The 13574-nt window shown below is 30.7% G+C and overlaps 1 protein-coding gene across 1 annotated transcript; it reads right to left on the bottom strand.

Annotated features, from left to right (window-relative positions):
• Positions 1–2373: 2373 nt before the first annotated feature.
• LOC109805140 (uncharacterized) lies at positions 2374–6351 on the bottom strand. Its single transcript, XM_020367130.3, has 5 exons — positions 5807–6351; positions 5703–5739; positions 4972–5208; positions 4822–4869; positions 2374–3072 (listed from the first exon to the last, which is right to left on the bottom strand). Exons 1-5 carry the CDS (start codon positions 6103–6105, stop codon positions 2794–2796), a joined length of 900 nt encoding a protein of 299 aa, XP_020222719.1. The 5' UTR covers positions 6106–6351; the 3' UTR covers positions 2374–2793.
• Positions 6352–13574: the final 7223 nt, after the last annotated feature.

Here is a 13574-nt window from a genome sequence, read left to right as displayed (position 1 = left end):
TTGTAAAAAGAAAATAAAAGAATAATCACAAAATAAATAAAATAAATTTGCATGAAAAAACTCATAAGAAAAGAACTTAGGCAGTAACACATAAAGTCACATGTTACTTGAGTGAGGCTTGATAAAAACTGAGATGTTACATAGTCACACATATCAACCATAGCCGGTTAAATTCTGAGATATACATATTATGGTCAGTCCAATTGTTTCCTAACTTGTTTAATATGTTTTGGTGTAACGGACAGTGTAACCTATATAGTAAACAATGGAAGGTCGAAATTTAAAGCTACTGTTAGAATAATGCTAATAGTGACTCAATATGAATGTTTAAACATTATGAATCAAGAAACGAGGATACTGTAAAAATTGTTGACGATGCTAGTGGAAAAGAAGATGGATGAGGCAAACATGAAAGTATCAATATTACTTATGTGGTGGCACTATATTTCTCACTTATATTTTTATATTTTTATGTATTTATACTATGTTCCAGTATGTTTAAAAGTCTCACATCGCTTAGGAGTTGAGACTAAAGATAGTTTATAAACACCCCCTCTCCTTAACCTACCAATGCGCCTTTTAAAGGACAAAACTATGATGGCTCAACAAGTGTCATAGCGGACAATACTTCAGATGCGGTCATTCTAACGATGACAACGAACTTACGGTAGGAACATACTATATACTAATTTCGTTTCTATTTATAAGATTTAACTTTAAATACTTGTTTATTTATTTATATAAGACCCAATTTATATTGTCTCACGTATACTAACGTTTATTAATCCAATTCGTATTATAGTTGGTCCTTAAGCGCTCTTAGGAGGAATAACCTTAATATAGTTAAGGTCTTGAAGGAGACTAGTTTTCAATTAAGTTAGTAAATATTCTCTAGTTAATACCATGGTGTCAAAAAAAAAAAATTTAAATATTAGTTATTTTTAGACTAAAATACTCCTATTTAAAGTGTGTTATCGTAATTTGATAAAATGTATTAATTATAAACTTTTTAAAGAACATATACCCTAATTGGTTAGGAGAAATATGAGTATTAATTAGGAGAGAAAAATAGTATAGGATATGCACTTTAATTAATTAGAATATATATGAATATTGATTAGGAAAGAGAAATAATATAAAGGTAATTCTAGAGAAAAAAATATAAGTAGAATAAATTTATTATTATCAACTAAATTAACTATTATTTTTAATCTTGCTAAATTAGGAAATTAGGACATCTCCAATGGAAACAACTCATTTGAGTTGCTTCATGCATTGAAAAATAAAAAAAGTGGTCCTTAGTGTGCCATGTCAGCATTAAGCAACTCAAACACAAATTTACTTCAATGGTAAGAAACTTTAAGAAATTCAACTTTTAGAATTTTTTTTCTAATCATTTATGAACCAAATTTAATTTTTTAAAAAAAAAGATAATTGCACTACAATGAAAGAAAATAAATTATGAGAAAAAATACACAATAAGTAAAATTTAAAAATAAAATAAAACAATAGTAAATATATAAATATTATACAAAATTAATTTTCATCATTATTATTTCTGAAACATTCCCAAATATGTTCAATAAGATATGCTTGAAATCTGGTAAGGAACGGTTACTTGAGGAAACAACTCTCTCTCTTCTTCAAGCAATTCACGTTGCCACGTCAGAGTTCTCCAATGACAAGAAATCGAGACTTGAGTTGCTTCATGGGACAAACAACTCTCATTAGAATTGCTCTTATGTCTTATATAGGAAAAAAGATAATAGTTTGGTTTGAAATGAAGAATCTCATATTGCCACTTCTCTCTAAGTGAATGCCATGGTACCAAAAACAAATATTGTCTCATATATTAATTTTTTTGAACTAAAATATTTTTAATTAAAAAGTATTATCTTAATTTAATAAAATGCATTAATTATAAACTCTTTAAAGAATATATGCTCTATTTGTTTAGGAGATATATGAGATTTAGTTAGGAAAAAATAATATAAAATATACACTCAAATTGGTTAAAAGATATATGAGCATCAATTAAGAAAAAAATAATATAAAAATAATATTTAAAAAATATATAACAATAAGATAAATTTATTATTATCAATTAAATTAATTATATTTTTAATTATAATAAATTAGATAATTAGATATTAGATAATACGTAATATCAGATGTAATAATTTGGTTTGAAACGAAGAATCTCGGATTACCACTTCACTCCAGGTGAATGCTTATTCCATTATAATGGTTAACTCTCATTACTTCTGACTTTTATGGGGAAGTGAACATGGAACAAGCTACTATTAGTTTAAATTCTGCGGTTTGCATTGAATCATTAATGGTTTCAACATAAAAAGGCCGTTATCCCCTGAATTAGAGGCAAACCTACGGTGCTTGATTAGTATTAGTACAATACTTGCCTATCACAATAAGACTAGTTGATCTTTCAATAGAAGGAAAGTACCCTAGGTGCATTCATTATCTACATATGCACTCAAGGGGGAATTGGGGATCCATAGAACTGTTAAAAAGAAATTTCTTTTTCTCATAATGATGAGGGCCTATACATAAACTCAAGTTTGCTAGATAACATCAAGTACATCACGATTACCCCAGGCAAACAACACTTGCGAGTTCTTCATCCAAAAAATGGCCATTTTAACAGGATTTGGATCAACGACTTTGGCTTCCAAATCTTGAGTCTATGAGTGAAAATAGTGCTGATCAAAACCTTCAATCAAACCACCGTTCTGATTTCCTAAGTGCAAAACCTCAAATATCAAATAGATCCAGCTATCTTTTACCAAATCTTAAACATTTGTTACTTTTGAAATCAGAATCGTTGTTGTGTTTGTTATTACTAGGATTTTGAGTGAATTGTTTGTTTGTTTCTCCAGTGATTGTGAGTTTTTCCATGGCATTTAGGAACTTGCGCATGTGCTTGATGTACTCAGGGAAAGCCTCAAGATTGCAATGACCCCCACCCTTAACCCACAAAGGCTCATATTTTTCCTTGGAAAGTTCCCACAATCGTTTTCCATGGGAAATGTCAACGGTTTCATCATTAGTTCCCTGCCCATAAAACACAAGCAGACAAACAAAACTACTATTAGCATGGGAAGTATATTGTTTCATTAAAGACAAGGTGTTTGTATAGAGTACTTAAACCATGAATAGTGACACGACAAAGACCCTAACATCTAATTTTGTTTCAATTACAGTGATGGCTAAAATGCTGGATCTAGTTGGCCTTATCCAATAATATAGTACTTTTGTACAATGGGCTACAGTGATGAAAAAATGTGTTGATATTCCAAAATTTATGTATTGATTTATGCTGTTGGCTTTTAAGCTTTTAAGATATAGAAATAAAAGCACGAACAGCAATAGAATCCCATTAAAGATTCTATTAACTGTTTTCCTTCTAGCGTAACTTAGTATTAAAGAGTTAAATATTAGGTAAACATATTCTACCCACTGCAAATTCTTCTTTCTTAGGAATTAGGACAAAATCTGTAGTAAGGCTCCATCCTGTTTCAAGACAAGAAGAATAGAATCCACACAGGAAAACATGATTAGAGAAGCCTCTCAAATTTACATTGATTTAAAGTTGCAGACTGACATTAGGTATAAGTGTAATAAATCTGTACAGTAGCCTGTAGTATTATCTCTTCATATTCAACATTCTACATATGTTTTAATTTTTTATTTGAATCATAGGTTGCTTTATAACTTGAGCTTAGCATGGAAAATTTGAGTAATACCCTGAATGCAGAACCTAAAAATGATAGTGTATGATACCAAGCGCTGTATCCAGTGTTGGTTATTCAGTTTCAATTCCAGAACTAAAATCTATTGTTGGCACTTTGTGGAGATATTCAAGAAGTATTGTTGGTGTTTACATTCAAGAAGTACTGTTCTGGTAAATTAGAAGAAAACATGTGTTTCCATTGTCCTTTTGTTTATTCAGCTAATGAATTGTTTTTAAGAATATGAACCGATTGACTAAATGTCTTGTAACAAGATCTGAAGACTTTCTGAAAACTGGTGAGAAGTATAAGGTGAAAATAATACTAGTCAAATAAACTACTGTATTATAATTATTTATTTACTGATTAAAGGACAAAGATCAACACTTCTTGAATCGAAACACAAACAGATTCCTAAACACCCACAATTATGTATTCAGATGACATCCTTCTAAGAAAACAAAATTAATGGTGCAACAGTCCAAACCAAATCAGCCTAATATTGTTTGTGAGTGTGCTTTGTCACTTTCCATTACAAGATATTGCAATTTCTTCTGATAATGAGGGTGTTTTAAAGTCAACACAAATCCATCAAAATAACTTCTTTTATTCTTTTCTATTCTTGGTCAGACTCAACCAAGCTTCCATATAAAATACCTTGTTGATAAAGATAGCAAAATTAGAATGGTCAAATACTCTAATTTTATTTAGTAAGGTCATTGATCATGTAAACTTTTTTAATTGAGTCCCTAGGATTTTTCAAACTGTCACAAATTGTCAATTTCTCACTGTTTTAAGTCGCCAAAATATACCTACTTTTTTAGTTCAGGGACCCAGTAATTTTAATTTTCTTTTTAGTTTAGGACCTATTTGAAAATTTCCAAATAGTTCAGGTACTCGACAATTCAACCAATAAGGAATTCTATAACAATCTCTCCATATGCTCCAAAAAGTAAAAGGAACACTCTTTTCATGATAGAAGCTTGAACAAAGAAACTAATGAGCATTTGGAACACCAAAAGAGGCATAATGTAAAAACTAAATAGAGAAATCGATGAGAAGATAACCGTACATGTATAATTAAGACTGGACAGTCAACATGCCTCATTTTCTCTAAGTTCTGAAATTAATAAAGAGATATTTGTTAATACAAAACTGAGCGATAAACATTGCAAGTTTGCTACAGATTAAGAAGTATGAAGAACACTGAGGCAAAACTTACTTTGAATATGTCAAACCAAAATGTCACCTTGACAGGGTACAAGACCCTTATCCCTGAAAGGATGCCACTGTGAATAACAACACCTCTCAAATTCTGTAACTTAGTAGCCAAGTGTACGGTGGGGCCACTACCAACTGATTGACCATACAAAATCAAATCTTCTTGCTTAATTTCGTATTCACTCTTCAAACAATCATACACAGCCTCTATGTCATGATACGTGTTGATCTCAGATGGCTATAAAAGTTAGAGAAATAATCACACATAAGAAATCCAGTTAGATTAGTGGATAGAATGGTTTGAAGAAAAATACAAAATTCAAATGGAATTGATAGTCCATAGTACAGCTTCTTATGTGCAATTAATGTTTTTTCCAATCATAATAGGAGTTTTAACCAGGTAATATGCACTTTCATTTAATGATTTCATTAATAGATATTTTTGCATATCATATAATTTCTGCATATTATCGAGGTAAAACTTTTATTTTGATTAGAGAACAACAACAACACGTAACTGAAACAAAGTTTTGTTTTGTTGTAGTGTATGTTTGTTGTAGTGTGTGTTTGGGAATCCATTCAACACCAATTGAACGGACTTTTTTCACTTTTCAATGCAAAAAAATCAAAGCAAGTAGTGTAGTGTGTTGCTTTTGGGTTGTACCGAAAAACAAACACACCCATTTTTATCTTGTTTCTTTATATCAATCATATTTGAAGATACATACTTACCTTACCAGTAGATGCTCCATATCCTGAATAGTCATAGCTGCATAGTAAGAACAAAAAGTTAGAAGAAAATACGGGTAAAGGAATTAAGATGCAAGGAGAGGAACCTCATGATATTGACGCGGAGGTGAGCCCTGAGTTCAAGGAAGAGGTCATGCATCTGACCGAGGTCAGCGGCATTGCCATGGGAGTAGAGCAAGGTGAACCTCGCATAAGGGTGCTTCCAGAACGTGGCCACGATCTTGTTCCCAACCTTTGTGTCCAACACGTGTGCGACCAGGTTCTTGTCCCCGCTCACCCCCGACAGCGCCACCCTCCCGTCCTCCTCCCGACATACCTCGTACGTCGCCGGCTCCGGCGGGAAAAACGCGAGTTTCGCGGCCACGCTCCCCGTAACATTGCCCATTCAACTCTCCTTCCCAATGCTGTTGTTGCTGTTGCTTCCCCACAATGGCATGCCCATTTTTTTTCTTCTTGTTCTTGTGTGGAGAAATGTGTTTTGCTTTTTTTGAGAGTTTTGTTTGTTTGGGTTGGAATGGTGGGAAGTGGATTTGTGTGGTCAGACGAAAGCGTAGGCGGGAAGTGTGAAGAGTGGTGGGAAATAAATCCGACCCTGGCGGATGAGCTGGAGCTGCTGCTCTTCTATGCCTGGGTTGGACCATTCCTTCTCTTTCCTCCTGATTGTAACTAACTTTTCTCGTTAAAAATTTAAATTAAGTATTGTCAAAGGGTAAATTACTCTTTTAATTTCTTATTTTATTTAATTTAGGTAGTTCTTTAATTTAAAAAAAAAAACAAACAATGTATTTTTTTAATTTAACTTTTTCATATATGAAAAAAAATAAGAAAATGACACTACTCGTATAAAAATTTAACGATGTTATTCTTAATTAGACGAAAAATATTATCGTGACATTATTTAAGAAAGAAAATTTAGAATAAGGATGATAATATGGGTTGGTTTGGGCTGTTTTAACCCGTCTTGCCACCAACATGCCAAAATCAGAATGAGACATTCTGAAAATCTAGATTTGTTCTATCAAGGGATGAATTAGTGGGACGACGAGTCAATTTGTGAAAAGTAAAAGTAAATATTTTATTTGACTTTTTTTTTAATATACCATTATTTTATTTTATTTTCCTAAATAATCTCACCCCCAATTTTATTTATCAAACTAACTCAGCTACTATTTAAGGTGAGAAATGAAAACCGATTTCTCACCCTCTCTTCTTATTTTATATATAACACAGAAATTGGTTGTTAAGAAACCGATTTCTCAACTGGGTTTTTTATTTTTATTTTTTTGTTTTTCAATTTTTGTTAAATTTTTTAATTTTAAAATTATTTTAATAAATTTATAATTAAAATTTAATAAAATAATTAATCTTTTTTGGTTATATATAGAGAGATTAATAAACTAATTAACTCCAAGCGTGTGATTCAGCGATAGGGGGTTGATCCATGCTTAAGCAAGGTCAGGAATTCTGCCTTGTGTATGCAACTGCGTTAAATCTTGGGACCAGCTATCCCACCCTTTTAGGTGTCTCCAATATAGCGAGGAGATTAGTCACTGTTATCGGCGGTGGATACTCCAGGGACGAACAAAAAAAAGATTAATAAACTAATTTATTTTAAATTGAAAAATTAAATATTAATGTTTTTATTAATTTAAATATTTAAATTATATTTAATTAACATAAAAATTTTAATATTTTTAATTAATAAAATAATTAAACTGTTTTTGTTATATATATATATATATATATTAATAATTAATTTAGTTAAAAGTAAAAAATTAAACTTTATAGATTAATAAACTAATTTATTAATAGTCAATTTGTGAAAAGTAAAAATAAATATTTTATTTTATTTTATTATTAATTTAAATTAATATATTTAATGTTTATTTTACAATAATTAACAAATTTAATCAAATGACATATAACATAAATTTGTCTTTTAACTTCAAGTTTACAAACAAAAATAATAAATTATGAATTACTAGTCGCTTTTTATTTTTTCAATCAAAATTATTACTAATAATCCTTCAATAATATAAAATTATAATTGTCCTAAGAATTACAACACACATACTAAGAGCATCTCCAGTGGGAGTTGCTTATAAGCAACCTCCTGTACCATATCATTGTCACATCAATTCTGGTCCATTTTATAGATTGTTTAAATTTTAGCAATCTATAAAGTGGACTAGAGCTGATGTAGCAATGATGTGGCACAGGAGGATTTCTTATAAGCAACCCCATTAGAGATGTTATAATCCTTTAATAATAAGATTTATTATTGTAAAGTGACACACAAGATAAATTACAAAATAAAATCAAAATTAATTGAACAAGTTGACGGACCAACCTGTCTCAGGCTCTCAGCTTACCATTTGACTTGGTGGGCTAGTAAGCTAAGCGGGCTGATGAATTAAAATGTCCACTCTGCCCTACTACTTTTTGACAGGCTGGCGAATTGCAACCCACTTTACCTCCTCTAATTAAGAGATTAAATTAAACATTTTAATAATAAAAAAATTAAATAGAATAAATAAAATAAAATAAGAGATTAAAAGAGTAATTTAGACAAAATAATATTATGGAGAATGTTGTATCATTTAATTAAAATATTTACCAACGAAAACAGATCATTTGGTGAGAAGTTGTTTTAGCCTTACAGCTTAATTAGTAGTTTCAAGTTTGAGTCCTAATATGTTAACTAGTGGTTTCACTCATTTTAAATTAGTTTTACAATTAAAATTTGATAAAAAAATTTAGTTAATTTGCGTATGTTATATACAAAGGTTTTAGTAACTAAGTAAATACTAGGGGTAAAATCATCTTTTTCACTTAAAATGATTTCAGAAAATTCCATAAAAGTTCTCAGTGCACGTTATTGTTAATCTAAATAAACTTATCATAAAAATATCAAGTCAAAATGACTTAAGAATATTTAGATGTAGTTTTTTTTTGTTTAATAAAATCTATTAAATTAGGAGTATTTTAGAAGTTAAAAAATATTAATTTAATTCTATAAAAAAAATACTTTTTAGTCATACAAATTTGAATCTAGTTGAATCGATTAAAATTCATTAATACTTTCAAGTGGAACCATAATATTTTCTTCATAAAAATTAATAACGCGTGTTTTACACGTAAATGACAAATTTAATCGCAATTTTTGTTCACGTGTCATTTTGACCTATGGATTGGTGTTATTTATACCATGTTATAATATATCGATGACTTTTTTTCATCGATTTAATTTCCATGAAGTCAAGTTAGTCGCGTGCATGTTATAATATATTTATTATTTTAACATATAATTATTAGGATAATGTTTAGCGTATTCTTTAATTGACTCTTGTTTCAATTGTTATAATTGAAAATTCACTATTTATGTACAAGGTAAAAAAAAATTAACAACAAGATAAAAGATAGATTTTAAAAGTTGATACTTATTCTATATTGTTGATAAATTTTATGATTTTAAAAATGATATTCATAAGTTACATAAACAATATGTTACATTTAGCAATTATAATTTAATATTTATTTAAATTTATCATTAAAAATCCCCCCTTTTATATAGTTCTTGACAAATACGTGTCTTAAAAATAATATGTTCATGATAGAAAAAAATTGCTTAATTATATATATATATATATATATATATATTAATTTTAAATTATATTTAATATTAAACATAAATTTTAAAAATGTAATTAACTCATCCAATAATTTAAATATAATATAATATTTATTTTATAATTTTAAAAGATAAATAGCTTAATAATTTAAATAGTAAGGTTTATTAGAGTTTATGGTTTACGAAGTTTTTTTTTTTTTTTCATGGATTTAAATAGTATTGATTATGAAGTATATGGATTCTAATTATCATTTAGCCACTTTCCCCCATTTTTAATGCGGTGATCTTGATATTTGTTTTAGCCGATAGCGGTGATTAATCTCCTCGCTATGCTGGAGGCACTTCAAAGAATGAAATAACTAGTTTCAAAATTTAACGCGACTGCATACACAAAGCAGGATTCAAACCCCTAATCTTGCTTTGATTATTTATTTATTTATCTATAATCATTGCTTCGATTTCTTTGCCTTCCAGAATAAGTCCTGTTTTTCTGCTGAATTCCTTGTACACAACAACAGAGAGGTTTTTATTTTTTATTTTTTATTTTATTTTTTATCGTAACGGTCCTACTTAACTAATCGAAAATCCAATCATGAATACGAGGTTCCTCTTAAATAATGACAGTTGCTTTTTAGTGTCCATTAATCGTGACAGTTACTCATAACGTAATAGACAGCTGCTAGCAGCTGTAAAACACATGGAGCAGTACGATTCATGTCCAAGCTACCACATTGTTCCTTCAGTTAGTACGATAATAATGTTTAATCATCTGTTTGGCACTGGTACCATTTCTGGGTAGGAATCTTAAACCAAAATAAAAACTCCAATTACATTATATCATTTTCGATGAGAGATGACTGTGGATTGTTTAATAATAAAGCATTATTTTAATATATCATATGTGATTTTAAGTTATTTAAGTTAAATAGAGTTGTTTATATAACTTTTTTTTATAGATTGTTTAACATTTTTGTGTATACATATATGATAGAGACTATGACATATTAAAAAAAGAGAGAAAATACATTTAATTATTTTTTGAATAGAAACTTACATTAAAATGAAAATTAAATAGTTCAGTAAGAATTAAAGGGTCATTCATGAATCCATTAAAAGAAATAAAATGGATTGCTAATTTAATGAAATTGGAGATGCTATTGTACCAACTTTGGCCGGAACGGGTTTAAAGTGTTAGGTTGCAAGTGGAAGGTCGAGAAAGATAAACGTGATTTCTTCACTTGGGAGCTATTTCTACAGCTATTGTTATGTTAAGAAAGCCACCATTAAAGAATTAAAGAAAGTTATAAAGAAGATAAATATAAACTGAAATATTTTTTTTTATTTCTTATAATAATTTTTAAAAAGAGATACACTTATATAATTTAATTAGGTGTCAATTAATGAATAATCTTTATCCAAATGTTAACATTTTTGTTATTTTAAGAGAATAAAAATAAATATCTAAACTTCATCCAATATATTCTCACTAGTACAAAAATCATTTTAAAATTGAAGTTTTAAGATGATTAAGAGGGGACTAATTTTAAAAATGATATGGTAACATTTTATAAATATTGTTAACACTTTTAAAAGTGATTAAATTTTAATCAATCTTAAATTTTTTTTTAAAATTAGTTAATATTCAACTGATTTTAAAGAATTTCTCTAATATAACTTTTAAGATCAATTATTTAAGAACTGATTTTATATACAATATACAAAATCAATTCTTAAACATTTGATTTTTAAAAAATATATGTTGTTATTATTTTTAAAGTCAGTTTATTTTTAAAATCAGTTATATATGAATCGATTTTGTATGTACAAATCGATTCTTAAATAACTGGTCATAAATATCCTATAACTAATAGGGATGGCAACGAGATGGGTTAGGTATGTTGAGTCAAATGAAGCAATTCCTAGTAAGGTTTTGAATGAGACAAATATAATACATGTTGTTATTTCTAACAAGTGTGTTAGTGTTTCAGAAAAACAGGCAAGTTGAAGAATGGAGAATGTGATTGTGCCAAGAGAAAGGAAGAAAAGCTTCAAGCCAGACGAAAAGACAACAAATACAAGACGAAGCATACTACAAGTCAAAGTCTTGAAGTATCAAATGAAAGGCCAAAACAAAGCCAAATAATAGAAGGAACAAATGACAAAGGAAATTGAGCGTTAACAAATGATAAACGAAATACAACATGTGCGCCAGACGATGAATCAAATATCAGACGAAGGTGTGTCAAGGAACCTAGAGCGCAACAAGAGAACTCAGACGAAGGATGGTCAAAGAGCAGAAAAAAGTCAACAACATAGTACATGAAGGACAACACTGACTAAAAAGTATTCCAGATGGAAACAAAGTATGTCCATCTATAATGTTGACCAGGCCAAAAGAGAGTCAAAGCATTAATGTCAAATGCTCAGACGAAGATCAAGACTTGAGATGCACATGGACTAAAAAACGTAGACGAAGACTGCCACGCAAGCGTTTAAAGAACTCCAAGGACAACTCAGGCATCGTCTACGATCATATAAAAGCTCTCAATATGGTTACTCGAGTAAAAGATGAAAAGAAGATAGAGAAAATCAAGTGCGGAAGCAAAATCATGCATGTGTCAAAAAAAGTACATTACATTTTCAGATAAGGACAATACTCTACAACTACGCGATCGGGAAAGGACAAAAGGTTCCTAGGTCTCTGCTAAACTCAGACATAGCTGCTAACAAAGCAAAGAAAAATTCACGCAATTTCTATGAACAGGAAGTAACATTTAATGCAAGATCTTGAACATTAAATGAAAGATCAAACTAGTCATGAACGACTACATCCGCATTAACGGAAACTTGCAACGGAAAAATTTCACAAGACTATATATAGATCATCACTTCAAACCTTAAAAGGTTGGCTTTTGCAGGAATAAGAAAAGAGTGATATCAAGCCCACGAAGTAATGAAACCAGAGATAGAGCTTATAGAGTCGAATCTACAATGATGTATTTATCTCTGTAGACTAAGGAGTGTCGCCACCGGCCCGAAACGGGGCTTTCGGCATTCGCGAATGATGGTTGGACTCTTTTATTGTTTTGAAAAGTATGGATTGCTAGAATGACTTATTCTCAAACTGAGACCTCGTCAAACGAGCAATTTTATTAAATGATTCACCAATCCATATTAATCCCAAGCGGGACCCTCCATGGATTAGTGGTTTTCGCAAAAGGAGGGTTCTTTGGAGTCACCACCAATGTTTTACTCAAAACATTGGAAAAAGGGATAAGGCAATCGATTCAAAAATCGACTTCGGCCATTACAACCAGAGTCGGGTAAGGGAGTCGGTTGCGCGTGGGGAAGGTGTTAGCACCCCACAGCGCCCCTTTCGGGTTCCCTATGACAGATTATTTCTAAAATAACAGTGTAGAATTACTAAATTACCCCTATTTATTCTAAGCAATTATAAATTAATTATCTACATGATGACAGTTAAATATGCACACAGAAAGCAGTAAAAAGAAGGATTTTGAAGAAGAAACCTTTGAAGCGTGCTTTTTATATATTTCGTAAAACTGGGAAGCTTTTTGGCGTTCCCTCGCTCTACAAGCCCGCTCGCTCCCTTCCTATAAAATTTTAACTATGGAAATCCGGAGGATTTCCCTTCGACTAGGTTCGATCCTCAAGCAAAATGGCTCGGGGCTCAAGAACTTCGTCGGATCAACTCTCCGAGTGATTTCTAGGGCAGAACACTGCTCAAAAACCCCAGAATACTCAAGGAGAGGGTTGAAACTATGTTCAAAAGTGTCAAATGACGTCCAATTGACGTCATATTTATAGGGAATAGGCGCAATACGGGCTATGGAATCAATACGGCCGTATTGAAATTTTTGAACTTCAATACGGCCGTATTGAGTTCAATACGGCCGTATTGAAATTCAGAAATTTCAATACGCCCGTATTAAGTTCACTGCGGCTGCATTGAAGCTTCAATACGGCCGTATTGATTTCAGTACGGCCGTATTGAAGTTTCAGAAACTTTAATACGCCGTATTGAGTTCACTGCAGCCGTGTTGAAGCTTCAATACGGCCGTATTAAGTTTAGTACGGCCGTATTGGGCTTCATTCCCTCCACTTCCTTATTTTAAGCTACTCTAAGACCTCTAAACCTACAGATAGCCATCCTATGGTCTTCTAGGAGTCCTTCTGGCTGACTTTCCTTCGATCTTTGAGGG

Source organism: Cajanus cajan, chromosome 2 (assembly GCF_000230855.2).
Source record: "Cajanus cajan strain Asha chromosome 2, NIPB_CcT2T_4, whole genome shotgun sequence".
In the NCBI taxonomy this organism is placed as follows: Eukaryota; Viridiplantae; Streptophyta; class Magnoliopsida; order Fabales; family Fabaceae; genus Cajanus; species Cajanus cajan.
This window is presented reverse-complemented; position numbering and strand designations above follow the sequence as displayed.